This window comes from Archocentrus centrarchus, unplaced genomic scaffold (assembly GCF_007364275.1).
Source record: "Archocentrus centrarchus isolate MPI-CPG fArcCen1 unplaced genomic scaffold, fArcCen1 scaffold_26_ctg1, whole genome shotgun sequence".
NCBI lineage: Eukaryota > Metazoa > Chordata > Actinopteri > Cichliformes > Cichlidae > Archocentrus > Archocentrus centrarchus.
In genome coordinates this window covers 6,578,020-6,605,434 of record NW_022060256.1, presented here as the reverse complement: position 1 = coordinate 6,605,434, position 27,415 = coordinate 6,578,020, and the positions used below count along the sequence as shown (strand labels likewise).

The 27,415-nt window shown below is 42.0% G+C and overlaps 2 protein-coding genes across 4 annotated transcripts in view; one reads left to right on the top strand and one right to left on the bottom strand.

Annotated features, from left to right (window-relative positions):
* Nucleotides 1-3,786: 3,786 nt before the first annotated feature.
* On the bottom strand, nucleotides 3,787-4,968 carry LOC115775890 (activating signal cointegrator 1 complex subunit 2 homolog). Its single transcript, XM_030723399.1, has 4 exons — nucleotides 4,849-4,968; nucleotides 4,714-4,766; nucleotides 3,888-4,630; nucleotides 3,787-3,792 (listed from the first exon to the last, which is right to left on the bottom strand). Exons 1-4 carry the CDS (start codon nucleotides 4,863-4,865, stop codon nucleotides 3,787-3,789), a joined length of 819 nt encoding a protein of 272 aa, XP_030579259.1. The 5' UTR covers nucleotides 4,866-4,968.
* Nucleotides 4,969-9,662: 4,694 nt separating this feature from the next.
* The window catches only part of rusc2 (RUN and SH3 domain containing 2), a 40,001-nt gene continuing 22,248 nt past the window's right edge, over nucleotides 9,663-27,415 (top strand). For 2 of the 3 annotated variants that reach the window (XR_004019407.1, XM_030723454.1), the window contains exon 1: nucleotides 9,665-9,876. The gene's annotated coding sequence lies outside the window, so the exon portion shown is untranslated. Of the gene's footprint in view, nucleotides 9,877-27,415 lie in introns of all 3 variants that reach the window. The other variant, XM_030723456.1, reaches the window with a different exon arrangement.

Here is a 27,415-nt window from a genome sequence, read left to right as displayed (position 1 = left end):
TTGATTGTTGAAGAAATGATACCGGATGGGACACCTCATGGTGTGTCCTTGTAGCTCAACTGGTAAAGTGAGTGTCCTGTTTGCCAAACTTCTTTGCCTGGGTTTGAGCCACGCCAGGATACATGATACGTACCAAGCCTCCCTTTTCCTCTGTTGCACCTTTTTGTCATGACTGACCAATAATATAAAAAAATAAATAAATAAGGCTTTAAAAAAGTTGACTCAGTATTTTGCATATTTAACATACAACCATGTTTAGGGGTACGCCTAGTCTAAGGGGTCATTTTAAATGGCCTCAAGTGGGGATTCTCGAATGTAGTTACCTAAAATGTGCACAACTGTTAATGTGACTGAAATTATTGAACTCGTAAGCTCCAGCCTTTGTGTCTGTAGTATTCTTAATGTTATGTTCAACACTTAAAAAAAAAAATCAGTTCCTTTGTGTTGCTGACATTCAGCAGGAGGTGGTTCTCCTGACACCAGTCCTCCAGGTAGGAGACTTCCCTCCTGTACGCTGTCTTCTTGTTGTGGGAGGCTCTGACGTGGCCTCGTGAGTGTACAGCGAGTGCAGCAGAGGGCTGAGCACACAGCCCTGGGGGGATCTGGTGGTGAGGGTCAGGAAGCTGTAGACCCACCTCCACAGGGAGGGGTCTAGGCCCAGGTCTAACAGCTTAGAGACCAGCCTGAAGGGACTATGGTGGTAAATGCTGAGCTGTAGTCTACATGCACTCTCACATAGCTCCACCTACCACGGTCCACGTGGGAAAGGGTCTTGTGGAGGAGGAAGGTTATGGTGTCGTCCTTAAAATCATTTTTGTCAAAAATGGCCATTATTTTAGGAAGGTGGCGAAATGAGAGAAATTTAATTTTTTTTAATGAAAAAAGTTCTTATGGTCATACTGTATGTATGAAGATTATATTTTCTTTTCAGGGTATACATACTTTTAACAGATTAACTGTCACATTTGTCTTATTAAATAAGGAAATGCTAATACATACTTATGTTACAACTATATTTGTGCACTCACTTCAAAACAGCATGAGGCCATTTCAGAAGGAGCTTTCTAGAAAACAGTTTCTTAGAGGATCTTTTTTTTTTTTTTACAAATGCAATTTAGGGAAAATTTGCATTTCTTTACAGAAACAATTCTTTAAGTTCTTTCCATTTTTTAAAATTGGAATTACACACCCCCTATAACCCCCACCCCAAACACAAATGTTCTCAGTCCCTGCAATGTTTGTCTTTTAGCCCCAACATGTCCACGGCAAGTTTCATGTCAGGTGGTGCCACCTAATGGCAGAAAATAAGCATTTCACACAGGAACAATATGTGCTGATAGAAACCTGGGACAGACTACATGTAATATTTGGGGGAAAAGAAAAAAAAACATGAAATGTGTTTGTGCCTCTGACTCAAAAGAATCATTAAACAAAACAGCATCAGTCACATGCCTGCACAGTCTCCGCATCTCAAACCAGTTTAATATGGTCCAAAACCATGATTTGATGGAAAAACAGCATTTAATCCTTCAAGGGAATTTTTGAGATGTACACTTTCCTTGAAGCTCATAATAGAAGAATCATTTCTACCGTCTGTAAAAGTTATATGTACCTTGGAGGATAAATAACTGATTAAAAAGATTGCTGGTGGTTTAAACAGGAACATGGAGTAAAAGTCTTGCTAAGAGTGCATAGCATACTTTCTGGCTAACACACTTTCCATGCAGACCTGCATATTTTGCAGTTAACAGTGAATTCAGTACTTGGAGCGCAAGACTCATTGGTCTCAGGCACACATCAAAAACTCTAAAAAAATAAGTTAAAATTAGTCTGGAAATAAATTTTTTTAAATGCCAGTCAAGCCTCAATAGTTTTTTGGCTGACATGCAAGAAGTCAATATTGTGGCTCTCTATGCAGAAGAAATTAATTTGAAAGTCTAATTTGGTAAACTGTTTCAAGTATAGCACCACCTCTAATATTTCCAATAATCAGTGGCGTGCTGTCTTTCCCTTCCTGGAGTAAAAAGCATGTCCCAGCTGATCATCATTCATCCTTTCTGAGCAGATCTAGTTTGCTATAGATGCTGCACACAAATGCATCAGTTTGCCCCTAATCATTTTAAACTCCAGCACCACCTGCACAACTTAGTCACAACTCCAAGACTAAAGTATAAGTCAGCCCACACAGACTCATCTAGACAGATTTCTTTTTTCCAAAGATCAGTTTAATTGTATCCAAGAAGTTGAAGATACATCATCTGATACGTTGGGTCTAGAATGAGAAAGATGATTAGTGATATTGACTTTATGCAAGTTCTAGAGGAAAAAAAAAAAAAGGGGGGGGGGTATAAAGTAGACACTAACCAGTCTTCGAGTATTCCTCCTGAGTTAATCCCCTTGCAGAAGCTGATGGTTTGTGGCAGTTACCCTGCCCCAAGGCTGAAGACAAGGCCTGTGCTGGTAACGCATCATCCGGGGATGGGCTTGATAGCTGCGTACCTGTGCTGGGAGTTGAACCTGATAGTCATCATGCTGTAGCTTGGCCTGAGACTGGGGATAGGCCTGATAACTACGAGGTTGTGTCTTGGCCTGTGTTTGATGGTACCTGCGAGGCTGTGGCTGGTCTTGAGGCTGGGCCCAAGAACTGAGAGTCTCTGATAGTTGCTCAGGCTCAAAGCTGCGAGGCTGGAGCTGCGACTGGCCCTGTAAGCCGCGAGGCTGGGGCTGGGGATGGACCTGGGCCTGAAAGCCGCGAGGCTGAAGCTGAGCCTGGGGGTGGCCCTGGGCCTGAAAGCCGCGAGGCTGAAGCTGAGCCTGGGGGTGGCCCTGGGCCTGAAAGCTGCGAGGCTGGAGCTGGGGATGGGGGTGGCCCTGGGCCTGAAAGCTGCGAGGCTGGAGCTGGGGATGGGGGTGGCCCTGGCCTGAAAGCTGCGAGGCTGGAGCTGGGGATGGGGGTGGCCCTGAAAGCCGCGAGGCTGGGGCTGGAGCTGAGGATGGGGGTGGCCCTGAAAGCCGCGAGGCTGAGGCTGGGGCTGGGGCTGAAGCTGGGGCTGGCCCTGAAAGCCGCGAGGCTGGGGCTGGGGCTGAAGCTGGGGCTGGGGGTGGCCCTGAAAGCCGCGAGGCTGGGGCTGAAGCTGAGCCTGGGGGTGGCCCTGCGCCTTATAGCTGCGAGGCTGGGGCTGAGGCTGGGGGTGGCCCTGAAAGCTGCGAGGCTGGGGCTGAGGATGGACCTGGGCCTGATAGCCGTGAGGCTGGGGCTGAAGCTGAGCCTGGGGGTGGCCCTGAAAGCTGCGAGGCTGGGGCTGAAGCTGGGGCTGGCCCTGAAAGCCGCGAGGCTGGGGCTGGGGATGGGGGTGGCCCTGAAAGCCACGAGGCTGGGGCTGGGGATGGGGGTGGCCCTGAAAGCCACGAGGCTGGGGCTGAAGCTGGGGCTGGGGGTGGCCCTGCGCCTTATAGCTGCGAGGTTGAGTCTGGGGATGGACCTGGGTCTGAAAGCCGCGAGGCTGGGGCTGAGTCTGGGGGTGGCCCTGAAAGCTGCGAGGCTGGGGCTGGGGATGGACCTGGGCCTGATAGCCATGAGGCTGGGGCTGAAGCTGAGCCTGGGGGTGGCCCTGAAAGCCGCGAGGCTGAGGCTGAGCCTGGGGGTGGCCCTGAATGCCGCGAGGCTGAGGCTGAAGCTGTAGCTGGGGATGGGGGTGGCCCTGAATGCTGCGAGGCTGAGGCTGAGCCTGGGGGTGGCCCTGAATGCCGCGAGGCTGAGGCTGAGCCTGGGGGTGGCCCTGCGCCTTATAGCTGTGAGGTTGAGTCTGGGGATGGACCTGGTTCTGAAAGCTGCGAGGCTGAGGCTGAGTCAGGAGATGAGTCTGCGGCTGGGTCTGGGGATGGACCTGTGCCTTATAGCTGCGAGGTTGAGGTTGGATTTGAGTCTGGGGGTGGCTCTGAAAGCCGCGAGGCTGGGGCTGAGTCTGGGGGTGGCTCTGAAAGCCGCGAGGCTGGGGCTGAGTCTGGGGGTGGCTCTGAAAGCCGCGAGGCTGGGGCTGAGTCTGGGGGTGGCTCTGAAAGCCGCGAGGCTGGGGCTGAGTCTGGGGGTGGGCCTGTGCCTTATAGCTGCGAGGTTGGGGCTGTGGCTGGGTCGGGGAATTGCCCTGAAAGCTGCGAAGTTGGGTCTGGGTATAGGCATAGGGATGGGCCTGTGCCTGATAGCTGCGAAGAGGTGGCTGGACCTGATACCTGGGAGTCTGTGACCGGGGTTGAGCCCAGGAGGTATGAGTCCGTGGCTGAGCTTTGGCCTGAGTGTGATAGCTGCGAGTCTGAGGCTGGACCTGGGTTTGGTCTTGATAGCTACCAGGCTGCAGCAAAGGCTGCGGGAGGGGTTGGACCTGCGGTTGATAGCCACGAGCTTGTGGCAGTGGCTGGGGCAGGTAGCTGCGAGACTGGGGCTGGGAGCTAGGAGCCAGAGAGCTCTGAGGCTCGGACTGGGACTGTGTTTTGGCCTGGGCCAGAGGCTGGACCTGAGCCTGGAGCACAGGATGGAGCCAGTGAAATAAGTGTGGCAGTTGAGGATGGAGCTGGTCACCTGAGACCTGGTCAGGTTTACGGCCATCATGAGTTCCAAGGACAGGATAGGAAGCTGAAAACAGATGAAACTTTACGGTGAATAACGGTCACCCTTACTAATTGTAGCTTTTCAATGAGACTGTGCTATAATCTTACATTTCATACTTGCTTGAAGCTCCCCAACAAAGAGTACCCATAGCAGCGCTACACTAAAACACAAAGTCATATTTGAATATTGTGATCATGTCAAGTAAAGCAATAAGATTCAAGAAAATTATTAGTTAAGATTACCAAAGTATAAATCTCATGGCTTTAACTAAAAATGTGATCCAGTATAAGCTTGAAAAGCCTCTGTCTGGCTTTTGTTAACCCAAAACAACCACAAATCTGCTTCCCTCCTTCTGTAGGGCAGTGGCTGACAGAATTCAGCGCACCCAATTTATCTTCTTTTGACAGCCAATCAGAACGCAGCTGAAAGCAACTGGCAGGAAACAGGCAGATTAATTGCACCTGATGTGGATTCATTAGGACACACAGGTGTTCAGAAGAGAAGACTTCTTTCTGAGCAGTTTCATGTAAGCAGGGGCAAAGTTTGATACCAGGCAAGGTGGGCAACTGCTTGGAGTCCCAGGCCAGTGTGGGTGGGGGTGGGGGGTGATGACTGACAAAGTTTAAACTACAGCTGTGGCAAAGTGTGCAATGGCTGCACTGACAGTAGGAGAGACCTGACCATCCAAAGGGGTACTCGTGTATAAATAATTACTGTTGCTAATTCCTTGTCTTTTTCTATTTTAAATAAAAAAAACAATAATGGAAAGTGAACTACAAACCCTACACAAAAATGGCACACACACAATTCATATCTCAGCAAATGTTCTTCTTTTTTTTCATTTAGGTTTTTTAGAGGATGCTATCAGGGTACATAAACTGAATCAAATATATCCAGACTATATATTTCCAATGATCTGTTCATGTGGGTCTCATTTTTAAAATAAAATCATATTTTACAGTTTTTAAAAGTCAATAAGATAAATTTCTCGTCTTTGTGATCTTGTCGTTAATGATGGAGTATGACAACACTGGGTGGTGTCTGTTGCAGTAACATGGGCACATAGAAAATGTGGGGGGGGGGGGGGTATGCACTCACTGAGTGCCCTTCTAATTAAACAAAGTGAAATAATATCTGTGGATTTTTTTTATTTATTTTTTATTATTTTACATGGTTTTGCATGTTTGTATGCTTTGCATTTTTGCTGACATCATAAATGCTGATAAGTGGACATCACCTGTGTGGGTTCTCCCCGAGTACTCTGCTTTCCTCCCACAGTCCAAAGACATGCACTTAGTGGGGTTAGGGTAATTTGTGATTCTAAATTGCACATACGTATTAATGGTTTTCTGTCTCTCTGTTAGCCCTGTGACAGACTGGCGACCTGTTTAGGGTACACCCCGCATCTCACCCTGTGACAGCTGGGATAGACTCCGGCCCCAGGACCCTGAAAAAGAGGAAGAAGATGGATGGATGGGTTTTTGGAAAATGCAATAACACCAGATAACCAGTAGATGGAGTTCAGCATATGCAGTTCCCACTCAAATTCAACTGGAGTTTACACGAGATTAAAAAAAAACCTCATTTGGTGGGTATATGGGCATCCCTCAGACAATATTTTAGGACATAAGATTATAATTTTAACTGTTGGCCTCAAGGTCATAGTAATAATTTCCCTTGTTTCACTTTTGGGATCAATAAAGTATCTCTCTCACTCTCTCTCTCTCTCTCTCTCTCTCTCTCTCTCTCTCACTCTCTCTCTCTCTCACTCACACACACACACACACACACACACACACACACACACACACACACACACACACACACACACACACACACAGTGTTTCAGAGCTGATTTTCAGTTCACAATATTTGAAACATGATTTAGCATCTAAATAAACTTCGTACACCTTCTGTAAAACCCAGAGGAGTTTTGTCTGTCCCCTCTTCATCACATCTGGCCTGACATTCCCGTGACTCCACGCTTTTCACTGTGTTCTTCTTGCTGCTTTTCTTTAGCAGACATTTTCTGCATTTCAGCCTCAGCTGTTTGGTTGTTTAACTGGCTGAGTTTACAGGAGGATTATTTCAAAATACTGTATGTCTTTAAGCCTATATACCTGCAGCATTGTTCACTTTTTAATGTCTGGGTCCCTCCGTGGAAACTGCTCAGACTGCCGCATTTTAAAATTTTTTGAGCCAATTAATGCAATAAAATATAATTTGCAAACCCAGGCACTAATTTTATTTTAATTCAACTGTAATTTAACTGCAGTTTTCACATGCCAGAGTTGGTTTATTCCATCCAGTTATAGGGTGGAAAAAAAGGTAACCTGGCCAAAAAAACATGGTCAGAGCAAACAAAATGCTTACTGCAGCATGTAGCTGTACAAAAAAGAAACAACCAAAAAAATAAAAAATGGCTGTGACTGGGTGGAATGATGAAAATTGTGAACAAACACAACACAACTTAAAATATAAAATGTAACCAAAAAAATTTGCTTTGTTCTCCCTGAATCTCAGTCATGGTCAGAGCACACACGACTACTCTTTAAAAAGCTAAAACATTTTCATTTTGGCATTTATAATTATTTTTACTAGTTATAAAGTATTAAAGGTTGATTTGGTTTTTCCTGTAAAGGCGGTTTTTGGAATTACCCTCTGCAAAGCTGAACCAAGACTTTGACCAACAGGGGGCAGTGTGTTGATTTTCATGTCTATGCTGCTGTTCTTACAGCTTCTGATATCTGTTTTTAGCCTGATAGCAGAGGCTAACACATTTGGTTATAATGTAAACATTTCCTGGTTTAATACTGGGAGGAGACACAAATTACATCAGGAGCAGCATCCAGCATGAAAATCTGTGCATAAGATAAAATTTCCCACGATGGGGAAATTTGTGCATTACAGCAGCTCAGTGCAGAGAAGAAGGATGAATAAAACAGATTAAATTAAAAAGGAAATACTATATACATAAAATATATATCAATACACATACACATATACATCGGAACACTATATACAGATATCAAAAACACTATATACATTTGTAGCTGGTAATGTATACAGCATATTATTACAAATACGTAATAATCAAATCAAAGATTTGTTGGTGACCCCTTGAAAATATGGGAGCAGCTGAAAGAAGCTTCTTATGAGCCCATTTCCTGATGAGCCGCTGCCTTTTGGAGGCTGCCATTATAAATCAGCATGTGCTATTATTGACTTGTCTGGTTAAATAAGGGTTATTCCAGATCAAGTCAATCACCTGACCCCCCATTAGAGCCCCTCAGAGTATTTTTTTATGTAAATAATTTTATTCTAATTTACCTCGAGTTACTGCACAGACACACAAACTACACAACAGTGTGAAAGGTTTTGCACTTTTAAATTCCTGTTTTTGCTTGATGGCATTTTCAGCCCTGAATAAAAATGCTAAAGAAAAGGTGCAAAACTTCAACCAATCCTGACGTACTTTGAGGGCCCGAAACCTGGAAAATAATCATAGTATGAAGGTTAAAAAAAATTATATGGCTTCATAAAGTATATTAAACATATTGTTTTAAAGAAAGACAAAAAAAATCGGATTATTCTGATGGGTCAGGTGGGAAGCACTGACTGACTTTCATGGACTGACCCACAAAGGTTGCACTGAATGGCTGCACCAAGTTGTGGTACAAACTGATGTCACATGCAAGTGCAGCCCGGCCCTGTTTCCTCTTCAGCTGATACTTCTTGAACACAGTACATAAATGTTTTGGACATAAAGTCATGGTAGTTGCTTCTTCACACTCTGTTGGAAGGTCTGATTTGTATTTATTTTTAAAAGGAGAAACTTAAAAAAAAAAGCATTCAACGTTATTATATTTAATGTTGCTGTGAATACTAATATGCAGTGTCTAAAAGGTAAGATGCAGAAAATCATACCACATAACTTTGCAACACAACAGATCTGTTTAGTAAAGAATCCTTTATTGTCTCATATAAACATTTTATCAGAACTCTACACCAACACAACACTTAACTCTCTGTGCAGCAGCTCCTTTTATTGCACTCTGTTATACTGAGCCAATTTAACGCCAGCTCATATTTGCTGAGTTGTTTTTTTACTACATTTAGAAAGCCATTTTTAATATTGCTCTATTTTGCTTTACTGTAGATCTTTTGGGATATTATGTAATTGTATTATTCTTTTTAAAATATATATTTATTTTTGCTTTATTGTATTTATTTTGATTTTAATTTTTTTTAACCTTATTTGGATATTTGTTTTATCATATTGTCATAATTGTTACAATGTATCTTGTTGAGTTACATACTTACTCTATAAGTTGTTTTGTATTAACTATTTTGTTAGAGGTTTAACTTGTTTTAGCAACAAAGATTTGGAACAAAAAAGTATCTTATCTTTTCTTAGTTTGATATTATTACAATAGATAACAAATTTCCACTTTTGTCTTGTCTTTGGGTTTAAACTGTTTTTTCTAGTTCTGTACATGTAAACAAACTAAAAAAATATATTTTTGATCCCAAAACTTTGCTTTTGTGGTGCGGACTATGATTTTACATTTTCCCATATGAAGCCAGTTAGCAGTGGTTTTCATTTAGGTTTTAACCTTTCTTCAAGCGCTTCAGAAATTGTCTATAAAAATGGTAAAAATGTTCAATTAAAAGAAAACAACAATAAATTGATGTAACAAAATTTCAATTTGATCAAATATTTCTTTAACTGTTAATTTTTGTTTCAGAAGCTTCAAAAATAAATCTTTGTCGTTCGAATTTATGTTTCTGTTTTGTGTCCAAAAATAGTTAAAAAAAAAAAGGTGAATGTAGCTATTTTGGGGCAAAAAAAAAAATCATTCTAAAATCCACAAAAGCAAAGTTTGACAGAAATAATGAACATTTTCTCTTGTTTTACAATAAAAAGAGTTAGAAAATAACCCTTGCTTGTCAAAGACAAGCATCGTGTTACATTGTTATCGTTACTGTGGAGTGCGCATTTCTGTGGTCAGTAAACCTTGGCCGGTTGAGGTCACAGGGCTATTAATGAGTGGCAGCTGTCCCACCCAGGGTTAGATAATCCAGTCCGGGACCAGGCGTGCCGCTCCAGCCCAGCCCATCGTGCGCTGCAGCGCCGCTGACGCCGTCTGCGCTGCAGTCTGCCGCTGACAAAACAATATTCCCACACGCCCGAGACTGGCTGCGCGGTCAGACACGGCTACACATGCTTGTCATCGAGCGCAAACCCGCCGCCGACTCCCTGAGGCAAGGTGAGTGTTCTCAAACATGATTTTTACTGAGCATTTTGTTTAGAGGTGGAGGAGACCGGCGGAGGAAAGAGGAGAAATGGCTCCGTCCAGCAGCATCGCGTTGGAGGCAGGAAAAAAAACGATGCCTCGCTCGGTTATAACGGAGGGAAGCTGCCGCGGCATTCACGGTGCTCACTCTTAGCCGCTTTGTCATGTCAGAAGACGGCATTATTTTCGTTGTGCGCTTGAATGCCAATCTTCACGGCTGGGTGTGCTAATTTGGCCGCTGACGTTATAAACGTATGTTTTTTATCGCAGTATGACAAAGGCAGGGCTGCGCGGGGTAACGGTTTGGCTCATCATCCATGTTCGATCATTTATCTGCGGCTTGAGACGCGGTGGACTCCCGGAGGGCCGCATGCTGTGCAGTAATAAACTGACTGCTCGGGATCATGTGAGCTGGTACTACGCTGTCATACCAGCGGCCTCCACTCCGGTGCCATCACCGTATCGATCCCTCATTAGCAGAAACAACAGGCAGCTGAGGACCGGAGGGGACTTCCGCCAAAGAGGTACAAAATAAAGGCCTGCCTTATTAAGGTTATAGATTCATAAGCCCATTTGGCCTAATAGCAGATTATAAATCGAAGATCTATAAATGTGCGCAGCAGCAGGCTGTGGGGATATGGGGTGGGTGAAGCCATAAAATCAGAAAAACTTACACCAGTACAAGTGTGATGTCTGCAGTTTTTAGCAGTAAGAGAAATATTACTGAACAAAGTGCTTTTTAATGTTAAGTCGCGTGAATTCTTTGAACTGAAGAGATGAACACCTTGCAATTGCTCAGAACACCAGTAAAGCTGTAAATACTACAATAAATGCAGTACTAAAACATGATTTTCATCTGCATTTGATCTGAAACGAGATGCGTGGATCAATTTTTGCCATAGACCCTACTGAGGTTGGTACTGATACTTAAAACAAGGCTTCATATCCTCATCAGTATTGATCTGCCCATCCCTGCTGACCAGCAGAGCCAGTACAGAACAGAGAGAACAAAGAAATAAACACATCCAAAACTGGGAAAAATGTAGTGATGCACTGATCTGATATTTGGATCAGAGATCAGCTGGATACTGACTCCATATGTTGGATATGGGTGATGACAAACTGATCGGTGCATCCATAGAAATAAGATGCAAAACATAAGAAAACTTTTTTACACTAAAAAAGTTCAAAGTAATGAAAGGGAGACAATAAAATTAGCATTACTGTAAATTGTAAATATGTTTGTGCTAGAACACTCAGGCTGTGTGTACTGTAGCGCACACACTGAGGCTTTTATTTTTAAGGTTCTCTGCTTCCTATTGCAGCCATTCTTGTGTATTGTTGTGAATCTATTGAGGTATGTTACATTATGCAGCATAATGAGAAGGCAGATTGCTCATGTGAAAGTCATTGTTTTGTCATGGTGACATTAATTTACAGGTTTTACTGCCTAAATTAATACATAGATAAATAATCTAACATAGAAAGTACCTACAGTGATTATGAAATGTTCTCTTAGGGATCACTGGGTGATCTCTTGGTGACATCTTTTCTATTTAAATGTGTTTTTTGTTGCTATGTGACGTAGTGACTAGATAAATACTTTATATAGACTCCAGATGTTTTGTCCGCATTGTTTATGTCGGATTAAGTCATGCAAGTTGTGAAGGCACCAGGTGGTCTACTTGTCCCGGTGCTCGTTTAGACAGCCTGATAATCTCAGGAGGAGAGCAGAGGAGGGGAGAAAGCTCAGTGTGTGTTACGTAATTAGTTTTTTCTGCCCTGCTTTCTAATCTCCAGAACCTCAAACCATTTGTTTACAACTAACCGTCAGCTTATTCAGGACTACTTACTTCTACTTCTACTGCTTCTTTGTCATCCGCCTGTTAGTTTCCAGGAGGCCTCGCATCTCGCAGCTCTTCATGTGGGACACAGATGATATTTGCCATTTACAACATTATGGCAGTAGCAACAGTTGTATTTAAAAGCGTGTGGTGCTCATATTTTTATTAGTACTACTAATAGTAAAAGTAGAGATTTGCAAACTTTTCCAAACACTTCCTTTTTCTGTGTGTCTTTCTGGGTGGATTCAGGTGAGGTACTGCATTAGAGATGGTAGAAGTAGGTACACAGATATGCAAAACTTCTGCAAAATATATAGTTTCCTCAAGTAAGACGTAATAATTTTCCCATGAAAAAAAGTATTCCAAAGGAGTATTATATTATACCGCTGCCACTGTTTTTGCAGCCTTCCAGCCTGCTGCAGTGACGCTGAAGTTCACTGAACTTACTGATTTAAGCCAGCGAGAGCTCAAGGAAGTGATGTGAAGATCAGCAGGCTTAGACTGATGCTTGTAGAGTCAGAGTATTAACCTAAATCAACCCGAGGGCCCAAACTGTGTCGTTACAGTTGCAGTGGAGTGCAGCTGTAGGATCCGTATGTGTTTTGCATGTTTATCTGGTGTTCCTCAGGGTTGGACAACATGATAAAAGTCCCCAGCTGCCCATGTTCAGTCTATCAACAGGTGAATGCAGATATATATGCTGTGGTGGATTTGTGGTTTATTCTAAAGTCACAAGCTTGCAGAACTCAGTATATTGTTATGCAAATTAGTTGTTTTGTCTTGCATAAAACTCTTGTTGACTGACAGAGCTGCTCAGACTGTTCATGGTGAATGCCGTTTACAGCAGCAGCATGTTAGCACAGCGTGAATCAGTGCCAAATCTGTCTGCGTCACCGGTCCGTGTGAAGGAGGAGACCTGTGACCACTGAGCTAATCATCGTGGCATTACAGGATTAAAGCCTCAGCGGAGTGGTCATGTCTTTAGACCGACTGATTCTCTGAGTCCGGCCGATGTGCTTCCTCTCGCTGTTCAGCAGCTCGTCTTCATCTTTGAACGCGTCTCTCTGGTTTGTTATGTAACCGAGGGCGTGCTGCGGCCGGATGTGAATAGTTTCTCTGTGTGTGTGTGTGTCTGTGTGTGTTTGCATGCGTGCCGTTCATATGTGTTAGTGCGTGCTGTGATTTAAGCTATGGTGTGCATGTAAAAAAAAATCATTCCACAGCGTGTAATCTAGTTTTCCTGAATAGAGGATTTCAGCACTCTGTTATCTGCAGCTGCACTCTGCCACACAAATGCTTGTTTTGGAGGCGCTCCAAGTGTGAAGAACAAAGTTAGTTTTCAAAAACATAATTTTCAAACCTTTTAAAGGCATGCCAACATCTCTGAGGCGTTTCCTATTCAAAATATCGCTCGCTGAGCTACTTCAGCTCATGTTTGTGTAACTCAGAGATTAGACTCTGCTGTTCCTGTTTAAGCTATTAATAATATAAATATCTGCAACCATGACATCTGAAAACTGGTCTCACTATTTTTTTCTATACTTGTTTGCTGCTTGAAAAGTATATTTAGAGGGTGTGAGGTTTATTTATCTCAACATGTGCTGCCTAAAATCTAAATCCAGTGTTTCAGTGTGACTTTGTGACAGCAGAATTATAATAGAGGCAGGCATTTAAGCTGCAACAACTTAGCACTTAAAGTCAACAAAGTGTGCCCTCGCAACTTGAAATAGTCAAGAACTGCTGATTGTGACCAGCATGCCTTCAGTCAGCCTGTGGCCTCTGCAGGTCTTTGGTGGTTTGGCCTGGAAATGAACCTCCTTGTGATTTTAATGCAGTGTTGCTGTTAGGAAAGTCGCTGCTGCTCAGAGTTTCCAATCAGAGGAAATTCTGTGGACTTCTTAAAGCCCGTTGGCCTTCCAGGATATGGGCAGCATGCTAAAATTAACAAAGTGCATTTAGTGAAGTACTATAATACAGTAATATTTGAAGTACATTTATGACTCTAGATCTTTTCATTGAACTGGGCTTTTTGGAGCCAGAAACGAGCATACTTCACCCAGAGGGTGGAGCCAGTGCTTGCAAGCTAGGGTAGCTAGCTGCATATGTATACTAATGGTAAATGGACTAGTTCTTTTCTACTGGAACACTCATAGCTCATGTTTGCATCCACCCATTCATACAAGCACTGTTTTCTATCTAACATTCACGATCTGATAAACACATCATGAGCAACTCTGGGTTCAATATCTTGCCCAACGATACTTTGGCATACAGACCGGAGCAGCCAGGGATCGAACCACCAACTTTCCGATTAGTAGATGACCCGCTCTACCTCCTGAGCCACAGCCACTTCATATTCAGATCATTCCATCAGATCAGAATTCCATCAGAAATTCCCCGCAAAGCACCACAAGCATTGTCCAGAAGTCCAGTTTGGAGGAGTCCTGTGTTGGCACATCTGTCAACCAAAAAGCCTTAACAATATCCAGATGAGTAATAAAAAAAAATCACCCTGTGTATAGGTGTTATGAAGGGGAAATTAACTTTAGAGACCAAAAACAGCTTTTAGTGTCAGGCTGTAAACATGCTTTTTAAAGCTGTAAAATCAGATATTTTAACATGGGAGTCTGTTGGGATTGACTCACTTTCAGAGCTAGCCTCAAGTGGCCATTAGAGGAACTGCACTTTTTGAGTCTTCATTTTCTTGCCCCTTGGAAGCGACATACCAATCAGAAAACTGGTTTTGGTTTTCTCTCTCTTTTTTTAAACATATTTGTAATTTCATTTGATGAAACTGTCAGCTCCAACTTTGCTCTGCTCAGCTCAGTCAGCAATGTTTGAAGAACAGGAAGAAGTTGAACACTGTGGGATAGCAGCAACACCACCCTCTCCAGTCAGAGAGATGGATAAAAACATGTTAGATAGAGCGGGATACAGTGTTAGTCATTTTCATTTAGAGTTAAAAATTTCTGCCCAAAAACTTGGAGCACTTTATTTTTTTGGAGTGGAGATTCTGTAACTTGGTGAAGATTTGGAGAAAATGCAGCACTTACGCAGAGGTCAGTGTGTAAACTGTACACAAAAAGCTACAAAAGGTGTGTGTGTGTGCTGTCATTTATAGTCTTTAGGGAGAAATGGAATCAGGGAAGTTTGGCAAGTAAAACTTAAAAAAATGGAAATTGGAATTGGTCCAAAAAAAAAAAAAAGCTGTGATCTTATTAGGCAACTAATAATAAAATATATGCATAAATGTACTTTGAAGTGCATTTTACTGATGCTGCTGTTATACTGAGAAGTCCTTTGCAGTCTTCATAAACCGCTGGCTGTGTGAAACTGCATTTTGCTGCGTTACTGCGAAACAGAATCATCGAGGAAGAAAAGCAAAGTAGAAATCCCACAAAGTGTGAGGACATGTCCATAATTTGTTTCTGAAAGAAAGGTGACTGCCAATGGTGAATGTGTAGCTTCCCCTTTTGAAATGTTTGAGTCATACATCAACACACACATGCAGTTGTGCAGCCACACAGCTTTTGCCCTTCAGCTTATTATGGCACTTTTGTTCCTTTCATGTCTCTCAGCCTGCAACGCTTCACTGATTTAAAGGCGCCCAGACGACGGTTTGGGAGAGTTGTGAGTTTGTGTTTTGTGTGTTTTGCTGTAGCAGACGAATGCTTCCCGGCCTGTTGTGTATTTCATGCTGATTTGTCTGACGGTGAAAGAGCACTGAGAGCTGCTGGGATGCCATCAATGTACTGTGGGCATTTTTAACGGTGCTTCTAGTAGAATTGAGGGTTTTTCCTGGCTCAGAATTGGCCATTGAAGGGTGACATGTAAGCAGAATCATTCAGCGAGAAGGCGCTAAGTCTGTCTCAGCTTATTTGACAAAAATCTCAGCATTTTCCTTTTAACTCAAAAAATCTACCATGCTTGAAAAAAGTGATGCACTAATCTTTTTTTTTTTTTTTTGGATGCACTGATCTGACTCTTCCCTGTTCTCTTGGCTTTGGGCATCTGATCAGTGACTGTTAGAAAGTCACTGAGAATCATTCTTTTATATTTGTAAAATAAAATGTAGTAAATATGAAATCCATGAATATAAATAATAACAGTAGGATCAAGATAAATAAAATATTCATCAAATGTATTGAACACGTCACATTTCAGCTCAGTGGGATTCTTTAGCATGCGGTGCTGTCGTGTACTGCCGCTGCCTGCTCTCAGTCTCGCTGCGATGCAGCGCCGCGCACACAGAGTGGAGCAGACAGGCGAAGGAAGTGTTGCACCCAACACAACGAGAGTGAGACAGAAGCGGACTTGGGAAAGCATCATCAAAAATATTCCAAGCACACAAAGAAAAACTGTGGGTGTCACAGGCAATGAAGTTTCTGACCTCTGTGCTGTGCAAGTATTAAGGAAGGTCGTGCTTCTCCTGCTGCCATTGTGTGTCTTAGTTAACAAAGAACAATACGATCGATCGGCTCGATTCAGCTTTTTGAGTCAGGATATCAGATCCAAATGTTGGATGGGTGCAACCACAATTTTCAAAAGTGTTAAAAAAAAACATCTATTAAAGTTCTGGTAATTTCTCTCTTGGATTGATAGTTGCCAAACGTGCAGCTGCAAACAAACTGGTGGCTTTAAAAATGATTGTGGGTCAAACCAGGGAAAATAGCATTCATTGCCATGCCCTTAAGCAAGGCAGTAAACATCTAATTGTTTCAGATTCTACTGCTGTGCCTCCTGCTGCTGAATTGATAAGAAAAAACGCATGTTTGTTTTTGTAGCTTTTTAAGCTACAGAAAGGATAAAATGTTGGGAATATCAGCAGTTTTTCTGACAAACACACTGGCAGAGACTCGGCTGTTGGTGGCCGTGCAGAATAAAGGCACTGTTTGATTGTGAGGCGGTCTCGGTGAAATTATATACAGTCAGTTGAATATGGAATTGAAGAGAGATCGAAGGAGATGATTAGAGAAGCAGAAGTGGGTAAAGGAAAGATGTATGACACTGCAGTGTAATATGGAGGAGAAGCAGAGAGGGTAGCAGAGCAGGGATTTAATGAAAGGGAAGGTGGGGGGGTAAATGATGGGAAGCAATAATGTCAGAAGAAGGCTGAGAAGAGAGTGAGAGGTGTTTGGATGTGAACCAGAGGAAGAGGAGGAGAGCAAGAAGGACAAAGGCAGCGGAGTGTTTAGAGGAAAGGAGATGTGATGGCTGGAAGGTGAAGAAGAAAGAGCTGCAGATTTTGAAACATGGCAATAAGCCAGATGCTTTCCAAGTCATACTGAAAAGCTGTCATGTTAACAGCTGGCTAAGCCTGGGTTTGACACGTCGCAGCAGGAAGCTCAGGAGCCACGTATTGTTCACGCAGACTCGTGCTCACACTGTCGGGACTTAAATTCCTACCAGAGAAAATATCTGTAAAATCATCTATGGCTCAATAAGATCCTTATTTAGTTCCAGAAAGGGTTACATTTGAAGCTTCATTTCATTTTCATAATAAAATAATCCTTATAATAATGTTTTAAGCAAGTTTTAAAGCACAAAGATTAAGCTGAATATATATCTTAGTTTCTGTCATTAGGTAGACAGTATAAGCAGCTGTGAAGCTTCTAGTATTTTGAAGGAAGTTAATCATTTAAACAAGACAATGTTTCTCACGTGGCCCAGAAATCAAATGATTATTATTTAATGATTCTATGCAGTATATGCATGTAATTGCTACAAGTACCCAGCTCCGATGCTTTCCTTATCTTTAAGTAGCTTCAGAGAAAACACCGGTCATGCTTTTATTATGATTAGTTATGATTATTGCTGGGGTTTTTTTACATCATTGAAATCAAACACATGATGCAGGGCTTGCACACATATGCAGGTCATTATTCAGCAAATACACAAAAAAGCTGTGTGACGTTAACTTCTTATGCGTTATAATAATTATAATCACTCAGGTTTTCACTGCCGCATTCCTCCTGCTGGGGCTCGCTGTCATTTAATGCTTAGAGCTGTCAGTGGTGGCTGGTTGGCTGTTATGCAAGTGTCTGTAAGCTTCTCAAGTTCAGACAGGAGGGAACCTCGCTCTGGTGTCAAGGTCATGTTTTAATCTTTAGCTCCCTGAGAACATCGGTGCCTCTGTTTCCCCTCTGAAAAGCATCCAACTCACTTAGGGTTGAGTGGTGCTGCGTGTGCTCTTATTAGACAAATTTAATTGACAATGCATTTAATTTTTAATTGAAATTTAGGATTACCAACACTGATTTGCTGCAAATTTTCTTTAAACCTTCTTCTGAGGGGTCTGACTTTACTGAGAGAACAAACATTTTCATACTTTGTGGAACTAAAAATGACTATTTTGTCTAGAGGAAAATCTCATTCTTGTTTGTGATGGACATGCTCAGCTCAGGTACTGCAGGCTGTACTGTTTTAAACAGTACTCAGTTGGGGGCCCAAGTGCCCCAAGAAACTTTTCCCCTGCCATTAAACTGCCATCAGCAGTGTGAACTATTGATACAAGGCAGGATGGACCCATGCCTTCATGGTGTTTGTATCAAATTCTGATGGTACCATCTCAATGTTGCAGCAGAAACTGAGCCTCTTCAGAGCAGACTGTGTTTTTTTTTTAACCTTCTTTGCTCCAGTGTTGGTGAGCCTGTGTGAACTGTAGCTTCTGAAGACTTTAAAGGTTTAAGGAACACAGACTGAACTCCATTTGTTTAGCACATACACAGGAGCTACTGTGTGTTCTGTATGTAAACCAAGTGGTCAAGAACGCTAATCTCGTTAGCCGTGCTTAAAGAAGGTAACGCTTTGTGTGTGTGTGTGTGTGTGTGTGTGTGTGTGTGTGTGTGTGTGTGTGTGTGTGTGTCACAGTTGAGGCTGAACTTGGATGGGTTTGAGGTTTAGTCGGCATACATCACCACAGACTGTGCATGCTGATGACTTTGATGGTCTCTAGGACACTTTGTGATCCTGTTATTGGGGCAATGGCCTCTTTTTGTTACTTTCATGCTGGAATATTCTTGAAACTCTTGTTGAGTGAATGCTGTGCATGTTAACATCAGTACAACAGCTGGGTGAAGACCGAGAATGTAAAACTGAGTCTGTGAGGTCCTTACATGGTCACAATATAAAAGGAGAAACCTCTGATTTACTTGAAAACATGGCCTTTATTCCAGCACCACAGTCAGGCCACAGCTAAGATGGATGTAATTATTTTTTAGAACAGTGGGGTCTCTTGTTATATTTCTCTTACATATGTAGTCTTTTAGTTTTCAGTTAACATGGTAGAAATTCATGAGTGGCTGAGTTTTTGAACACATCCTTCTTTGTGTTTTGGATCGCTGCACTTGGCTGGAGCTGGTGAAAAATGTCCACGCTGAATACATGACTCAGTGTGCTGTGACTCTGGTTCACTTCCTCCTTGTTTTCTATTTTTCTCCTTCAGTTATCTGTATAGATTTTTTGACACGTTGTTTCTTCCTGAGTAGCAGGTAAACATGTTGTTATTTGTGGAGTTCAGTGCGATTGTAAGATGGTTCCAAGAAACCTTCAAGGTTCCTTAGTTAGAACATTCCTTGCGTTTAGCTCCTCCCATTTTATTTTGTCTGGCTCTATTTTAACGCTGCTTTGTGATGGTAATTGTGCACAACCGACAAAAGCTCCATTCATTCACCGCAGAGAGAAAACACACACTTGATAACTCAGCACGGAGACAGCTACAGACCGTGCTGCTGTCGCAGGCGATGAGAGCAAAGACAATGAGTTTGCTGTTTGTATATGCTGTCAGTTATAGTTCTTAGAAAGAAAATCTGAACGGGCAAAAATCAATATTTGCACATAAGATTTAGAAAAAAAGTCCAAATTTGGAATCAAGGGAGAAAATTACAGTCAGTGCATTTTAAGGTATATGAGGATAGTCGGGGAAATGTGAGTTAGAAATGTGTTTTTAAGCAGCGACCTTTACTTATTCACTAATGCAGTTTTGCTACAGGCCAGTTTAAATTGGACTCGGAGTCTCTGAGACCGACATCGTCTATCATCTTGACTTCTGCACACAATAAAAAAAATGTCACCTGCTCTTGTTTTATTGCACAGATATTCACAACATTGCACTCAATAAATATGTGTCCCACTGTGACTGTGGACGGCATCCATCATCGTAATTGCCATCTCCTCTGACTGTGCCACCCCTGCCAGTCGAGGGTGTGCCTTCACTCGGATGCACCCCTCTTGGGCTCAGACTTATTCCTGGAAGTGCAGCCCCAATGATTTAAGAGGGAGGATGTCCTTTGTTACAGCTTTGCTTTCCTGTTTCATAAATGTGTTCCATAAATAGGTCAGTTCCCCACCCCAGTCTGTAAGCTATGGTGTTTTGTGTTCTGAAGAAGCCATTAAGGACGTGCTTATGGAGAAAGATAATAATGGAATTGTGTTTTCATGAGAACCTTTTATTAATCCGTAGTTCCAGAGTGTCAGGCCTTGTTTTTCTTTTTTGTTTCTGTTCAGTTCAAACTGAGAACAGCAGATAAGCTTTATGTAATCTAAGCTGGCTCGTATAAATGCACTGCTTACACTGCTGATAGCTTTGGTTTGGTATATTTATCAGCACATTGCTAAGGTGTCACCAGTGTTGTTGGTGTGAGTGAAATAAAACGGCAGAGTTACCTGTCAGACCATTTGGCTGAAAGATGCTACAACACTGCACAAATAGGAAAAATGGATTGTTGGTCACTGCAAGCATGAGCTCCCTTCAGAAGTTTTAAACAATATTATTCTGCATTAGGCGAATGCTGTGAATCCCAGTATTGTGTTAATTTTTTCTTCTTGTGTATTTGCTGTTCTGTGCCTCGTCTGCAGTGTTACTCTGCCTGAACCGGTCAATAAAAGCACTAAATGGAACTTGTTGCCGCTGACATTTAGAATAGTTTCACATCCAGAATGATACTCTGGACCTGCTTCCAGTCTCTTCATCAGTTTGTTGGCTTTATAGTTGGACGTCCTGAGAGAGCCGAACCTTTCTGGAAGTATTCGGGGTCTTATGTAAGCAGGTATTGTGTTGGTAGTGAAGGGAGAAGAAGAAAAGAACTACTTTCTCATGATGTCCCTCCTGGAGCGGGGCTCCATCTGATTGGATTGCATTGTAGCTAGGGCTTCTGGTGTTGCGTGGGAAATGGATTTTGATTGGCCAAACGCAGCCTCTTTGTTCTTGTTAACCCATCATCTGATCTGGTAATAACACAGAGTTTAGTGCTGCTGCTGCCGCCGGCTCAAAGGGAGCCGTACGGCAGGTTGCCTTAAGAAAACTCTCTGGAAGCTTTCTCTGCAGTGTGTCGTGCTCTTTGTTTAAAAGCTGCACAGAGGCTGAACAATTGTAGACTGAGTTTTTCACTTGTGAGGACAGTTATTCATACTTGTCAGGGTGAAACTGATGCAGTTATGTAAGTGTGTATGTGAGCCCCAGAGAAATGCCAAAAAGATAACAGTGGCGGTTAATGCAGCATAATGGGAATTCACTGCATGCATTCACGGTTCCCTCCCAACCACCTCTGTGTGTGCGTGAATAGCTGGCAGCCCGCATGCGTTTGTCAATCTTTTAAGGGGCAGTTTTGAGACGCGCATCACACAGTGCTGTTTCATTGGTGATGACTGATGTATTATAAATGTCACAAACAGAAGATGTTAAAAAGCTCAAGTCTTCTCAGGTTATGTAAAATTGAAGTGGTTCTGTACTCGTTACCTTCACAGTGTAGCTTTTCATGCTTAAGTCTCAAAATGATTTTCATAAAAAAACACATCCTTTTCTTGAATTTAGTCTTGTCCATTTATCATGTTCTTGTGGTTCATCTTCTTTATTCTTACACAATATGTTGACAATTTTTTTTTTCCATATAATTCAATTAAATTTTCAGTTTGTTTTATTTAGCGCCAAATCGCAACAAACAATCGTCTCAAGGTGCTTTATATTGTAGTTAAAGACCCTGCAATAATTACAGAAAAACCCAACAGTCCAAACGACCCCCTATGAGCAACACTTGGTGACAGTGGGAAGGAAAAACTCCCTTTAACAGAAGAAACCTCCATCAGAACCAGGCTCAGGGAGGGGGGGTCATCTGCTGTGACCGAGGGGCTGAGGGGAGAGAGACAGGACAAAAGACATGCTGTGGAAGAGAGACAGAGATTAATAATAACTAATGATTAAATGCAGAGTGGGGTATAAACAGAGTAAAAAGAAGTGAAACACTCAGTACATCATGGGAACCCCCCAGCAGCCTATAGCAGCAGAATTAAGGGAGAGTTCATGATCACCTGATCCAGCCCTAACTATAAGCTTGATCAATAAAGAAAGTTTTAAGCCTAATCTTAAAAATAGAGAGGGTGTCTGTCTCCTGAATCCAAGCTGGGAGCTGGTTCCACAGAAGAGGGGCCTGAAAGCTGAAGGCTCTGCCTCCCATTCTACTCTTAAGTATTCGAGGAACCACAAGTAATCCAGCAGTCTGAGAGCGAAGTGCTCTGTTGGGGTGATACAGTACTATGAGGTCTTTGAGATAAGATGGGGCCTGATTATTCAAGACCTTGTAGGTGAGGAGAAGAATTTTAAATTCAATTCTAGATTTAACAGGGAGCCAATGAAGAGAAGCCAATATGGGAGAAATCTGCTCTCTCTTTCTAGTCCCTGTCAGTACTCTAGCTGCAGCATTTTGGATCAGCTGAAGGCTTTTCAGGGAGCTTTTAGGACAGCCTGATAATAATGAATTACAATAGTCCAGCCTAGAAGTAATAAATGCATGAATGAGCTGTTCAGCATCACTCTGAGAAAGGATGTTTCTAATTTTAGAAATATTGCGCAATGCAAAAAGCGGTCCTACATATTTGTTTAATATGTGCATTTGAATTTAAGATTTTAAGGGAGCTTTTACTCGTATGGACTGATACTTATATGGCGTTTTTCTACTCAGTTTGAGCACTCACAGCTCTTTCTAGATCAGTTTAAAGCAAATGTTTGATGTGTAGTTTGGATGAATCTAAATTGGCTGTGTATAGAATTAAGCACTATATGAATGGAAGTGAAAAGGTAATAAGTGGCTTGTGTAAAATCCTTTGACCCGATGTTTTTCCCCACACAGTTGTTTGTCAGCATCAGTCTTGCAACAAAGGTCTGCACCAGAAAGCAGGCAGCAAACACTTTAATCCTTCAGACTTCAGACTGTCTTTAATAATCCTCAAAGGAAACGTGTTTTCTCACAGTTATTCAGAACTTGATATTTGTAACATCACAAAGGAATACAGGACAGCAGTGGGATGCTGGATTCTGTCATCTTGCACACACAAAGCAGAAGATGAAGGGCAGGTTAATTGGCCAGCTGCTGACCCCTTTGTGCTGTTCATGCAGTCAGTATTTTCACAGGACTGCTTTTTTGTATCATGGAAAACACAGTATAAAGGTGATGGCTATGTTTTACATGCATTTGGAAATAAATATAGATGTCTGTGGACTTTATGGTCTTTAGGGTCATGTAAAAGTATTATAGGTATTCAGTATTACAAGCAGCCTCAACAAAAGTGATAATAAAACAAATAGTGAAGATGACTGTGCCATCACAGGTGTTATTTAAGGTCACGCTGCAGCCTCTAACAGCAAAGAGGCAGTCGCAGCTCACAAACAGGTCCAAACTGAGACAGCATTTACTCCACTGCATTATTTTAAAGCTTTGCTTACTAATTACTTTGCACCTTTAGATTATTAATAGAAGATATAATTGGACTAATAACATACGCAGTATTATTATTGATTAAGATACCCAGCAGTATGTAAATTAATTCAAATGTTATTTTGTTTTGTTTTTTTGTTTTTTTTAACTCAGGGAACAGATTAATATACAAGGCCCCAGTGTGATGTACTGAGGTCAGTGAGGGAAAACTGCTACAGTGGGCACTGGCTTTGCCTCATGCAGATGGTCCCATGGCTTAACTTTGGGAGCAAAAACAAGTCCAAAAGGTGGCAAAATTCATTTAAAAAACTAAACAAAACATTGCCAGTAATAATTTACCCACTTTTGACCCAAAAAAGCTAAAGAAAAGTTGATTAAATCAGAAGACAACAGGAAACAGTCACTGCAATGAATAAAAAATGATCTTCTGTGGGGAAAAAACAAACACTGACCGACACATCTGCTTGAAGAATGAATTTCTTACACGAGCAGGTCAGAACTCATACAGGCTGTTTAATGAGCAGCTATAAAGCTCATCATCTTCACAAGAATTCACAGTATTCAGATTCATGTATCTGTCTCATCTGAAGACAGATTACACAATCATGCCTGCCCGACCACACAGCTAATCTCTTATAACCCAATTTGCTTTCCCGCCCTCGCCTCCAGTCCACAGATGAAGCCACTTAAAATGACGTGACGGGTCCGTGGCCGATCAGTGGCCGGTTTTTAAAACAAAACTTAAATTTGAAATGTAAACATGAATTGATTATTGCTGGGTTCTGTCAGTGAACGGCGCATTTATACAACAGAGAGGAGCGGGACAACGCAACAACCCTGTGTGTACTCTGCCCTAAAGAAACATGGCAGAAAGACTCAGTGAAAAGCTACTTTAGGGGAGGGACCCAAAGATTTGGCTCTTACAACTACGGGAATAATCCCGTGCCGCTGACGTGCCAAAAAGGGATTTCCGGTATTTGCCAAAAAATGATTGCCTGTATTTAAACAGCTGTAAGTGACTTGTTGACCTATATTCTATGAAACGTATCAAACATATCTCTCATAAATGATATCAGGTCATTTTGAGGTCACAGTGTAGAAGCTGCACTCAGTTTTTGGCAGAGTGACTTTTATATATTCTTTTTTTTATGAAGGTAAAAACTGTCATTGACATTAAAAATGTCTTTTTAAACAGAAATCTGGCTCAGAAGGCTGCAGGAATCACAACAAATATAACATCACATATTTGAAGATATTTGAAGAGGCCAAAAAGCTCTGGATTGATTATAATGTAGGTACAATAACACAGACTCCTAAAGATTGTTGAAAAACAGGTTATTTCTTCATTTTATGTATAAGCCCTTCATAAATCATGCTGACTGCACTCTGTTTACCAATATAAGCAAAGACATTACACATAAAAGCACAGAAACATCTGAATCACTTTATGGCAGACGGTCACTTTTTTGGCACAACACCTGCTCTCCAAATTAACAGTCAGAGCGACCACAATCATGCTGCTGTGAAAGCGACCCAAAGCAACAACAGGCACATGTTCCACAACAGTTTCCATCCGAATACTGCAGTATTTATTTATTTATTTATTTATAGGTACAAAAACTGCCAGCATAGACAGGTAGGAGAGAGTTGGTGTTGGATCTGAATAACCCGATGAATAAATAAATAAGCACACATAAATGTTCCATCACCAGTTTTACAAATAATTTATGGACTGCATTTTATTGATGTTCTTCAAACCTGTTTTCTGGAAAGCACCACGAGCTTTGCTCTCAGCCACATTTACATCACACAGACCGTTTCCCTGCCCCCACCTCCATAAAGTCAGCACTGGTCTAATTCTCTTTAATTTGGTGGTTCAGTACTCTGCCAAAATCTCTAATTTCTTTATATTTCACAGGAAATAGGTGCAGCCATGTATTGAAACATTCATGAATGCAGTTTATAAGGTTCAAAATAGAGCCTGAAAGTCAGTATTTGGTATGACCTCCTTTATTCTTCAGCACAGTCTGAGCTCTCTGAGGCAGCTTTCTGTAATTTCTGAAGCAGTCTTCAGGAACAGTTCTCCAGGCTTCTTGAAGGTCATCCAAAGCTCTTCTTTGGATGTTTTCTGCCTTTTGTTGCATTCGCTGTCAGGACGCTCCCACACTGCTTCAGTAATGTTGAAGTCTGGGCTCTGGGGAGGCCAATCCATGACTGTTGGTGTTCCACTGTGTGTTTTTCTATCCAGGCATGCTTTTACTGCATTGCCAGCGCGTTTGAGACTTTTCTCTGCTGATAAATGATTTTTGACAAGCTCTCAGCACCACTGGCCGAAATGCAGCCCCAAACCATGACAGAACCTGCACTGTGTTTTACAGACAGCTGTAGACGCTCACTGTTGCACCTCGCTCCTGATCTCCATACACATCGATAATTTGAACAGAAGTTTCCAATTTGTGCTCATCACTCTATGAAACCTAGTGCCTTTTTGATGTTTGTTTTTATTTTTATGTTTTATATAAGACTTAAAGAGAGTAACTGTGGAAGTTGATTAGCATTATTCTTTATTGCAGTCAGGTTTCTACTCATGTGTCTTCTTTGCTGTTATGTAACAACGGGATTTCTACTTCCTGACATCACATTCCTGAAAGTAGTAGTAGTGAATAATCAGGCTTTCTGTGACGTGCTGTGAAGGTGTAGGGAATGTGGACCTTGATGTGTGCTGCTTGTTTACTGGAGAAGAAGAATCTACACTCCCAAAAGGAATTTAAAGTCTTTTCCAGCCTTCACTGTCTCTTAAAAGGTGCCTTCAAGCAGGGCAGGTGCAAAATACACATTCATTGTGTTTCTCACTCTGTGACGAATAATAGTTTCCTTCCTTTTATAATTTATCAATTCAAGATACTAAGTCAGTATTTGTCAAAGTTAATAAAATGTCATCATTTATACCTGCGCCAGGGGTTAGTGGGAACCCATCACCTCTTTGTTCACAGCTTTGAGATAAAAAGGTTAAGCTCCACTTGAGGTGAAAGCTGAGTCCATCCTGACAGCAAATACCGCTCCATTCTCTGTTTAAAAGGTCACCTGTGCAGTTGCGCCAGCGCCACAGAGTAAACCTGCCTCGCTGTGCTAACGCGTAGCTTTAGCTGCTGTGCGCCGCCTCATTTGGCCTTTCTGTTTCCTTTGGCAGTAGAACTGATGAAGACGCCGTCACTGCACCTGCTTGTAATTGTGCTCAGAAAGGTCTCATCAGCATTTGTGTCTGCATATTCTTATCCGTGTGAATCTGAAGCGCTGCAGCTTTCTAACGTGCTGAAATTTTACAGTTTGATGCGGCTTTTGCTTTCATCTTCATGTCTGATTTCCCACCTCTTTAATCACAACCACACTTGTCTAGCAAGTGAATTGCACATTAACATTAGCCTTTAATCCGCTGACGTTGTCAGGGATTATGTTTTATTAGACAGGTGTAATAAAGGCATCGGTCTTAACCAGCATTTTTCCGGCCCAGGTCATAAGCCGGCGCGCCAGCAAACTCTCAGTGCTAATCCGGCTCATGTAGTTACTTGACTGGAAATCAGACATCACAATAATTAAATTCATTTAAAAGCCAAACTTGATTAGTTTGAGTTTGGCAGGGTAGTCAGTAGACCCTGAGCTTGTCCAGTAACCTTAGCAACAGTAGCGTTTATGAATAATTCCTTAAGATAGACGTAAAAACAAACAAACAAAAGGTGGAGAAGTTTTCCAGCTTCTCCTAAATGAGCATCAAAGCTTGTGTGAAATGTTGTGTTTGCAGACAGAGCAGGTCCATCCGTGTCGGGAGAAAGCTGATGGATAAAAATTACTTTCAGTATGTTTATTCGGCTCTGTGATAACGAAAACTGCTCCTAACAGTGCAGTGAGACTAGCACGAGAAAGAAGCTATCAATTCTCATGTAATTTGCTATAATAGCACCT

Coding starts and splice junctions, on each gene's coding strand:
- LOC115775890 (XM_030723399.1), bottom strand. Junction 4,631..4,713: donor GCTTCAAGCAAGTATGAAAT/GTAAGATTATAG, acceptor ATCTGTTTTCAG/CTTCCTATCCTGTCCTTGGA.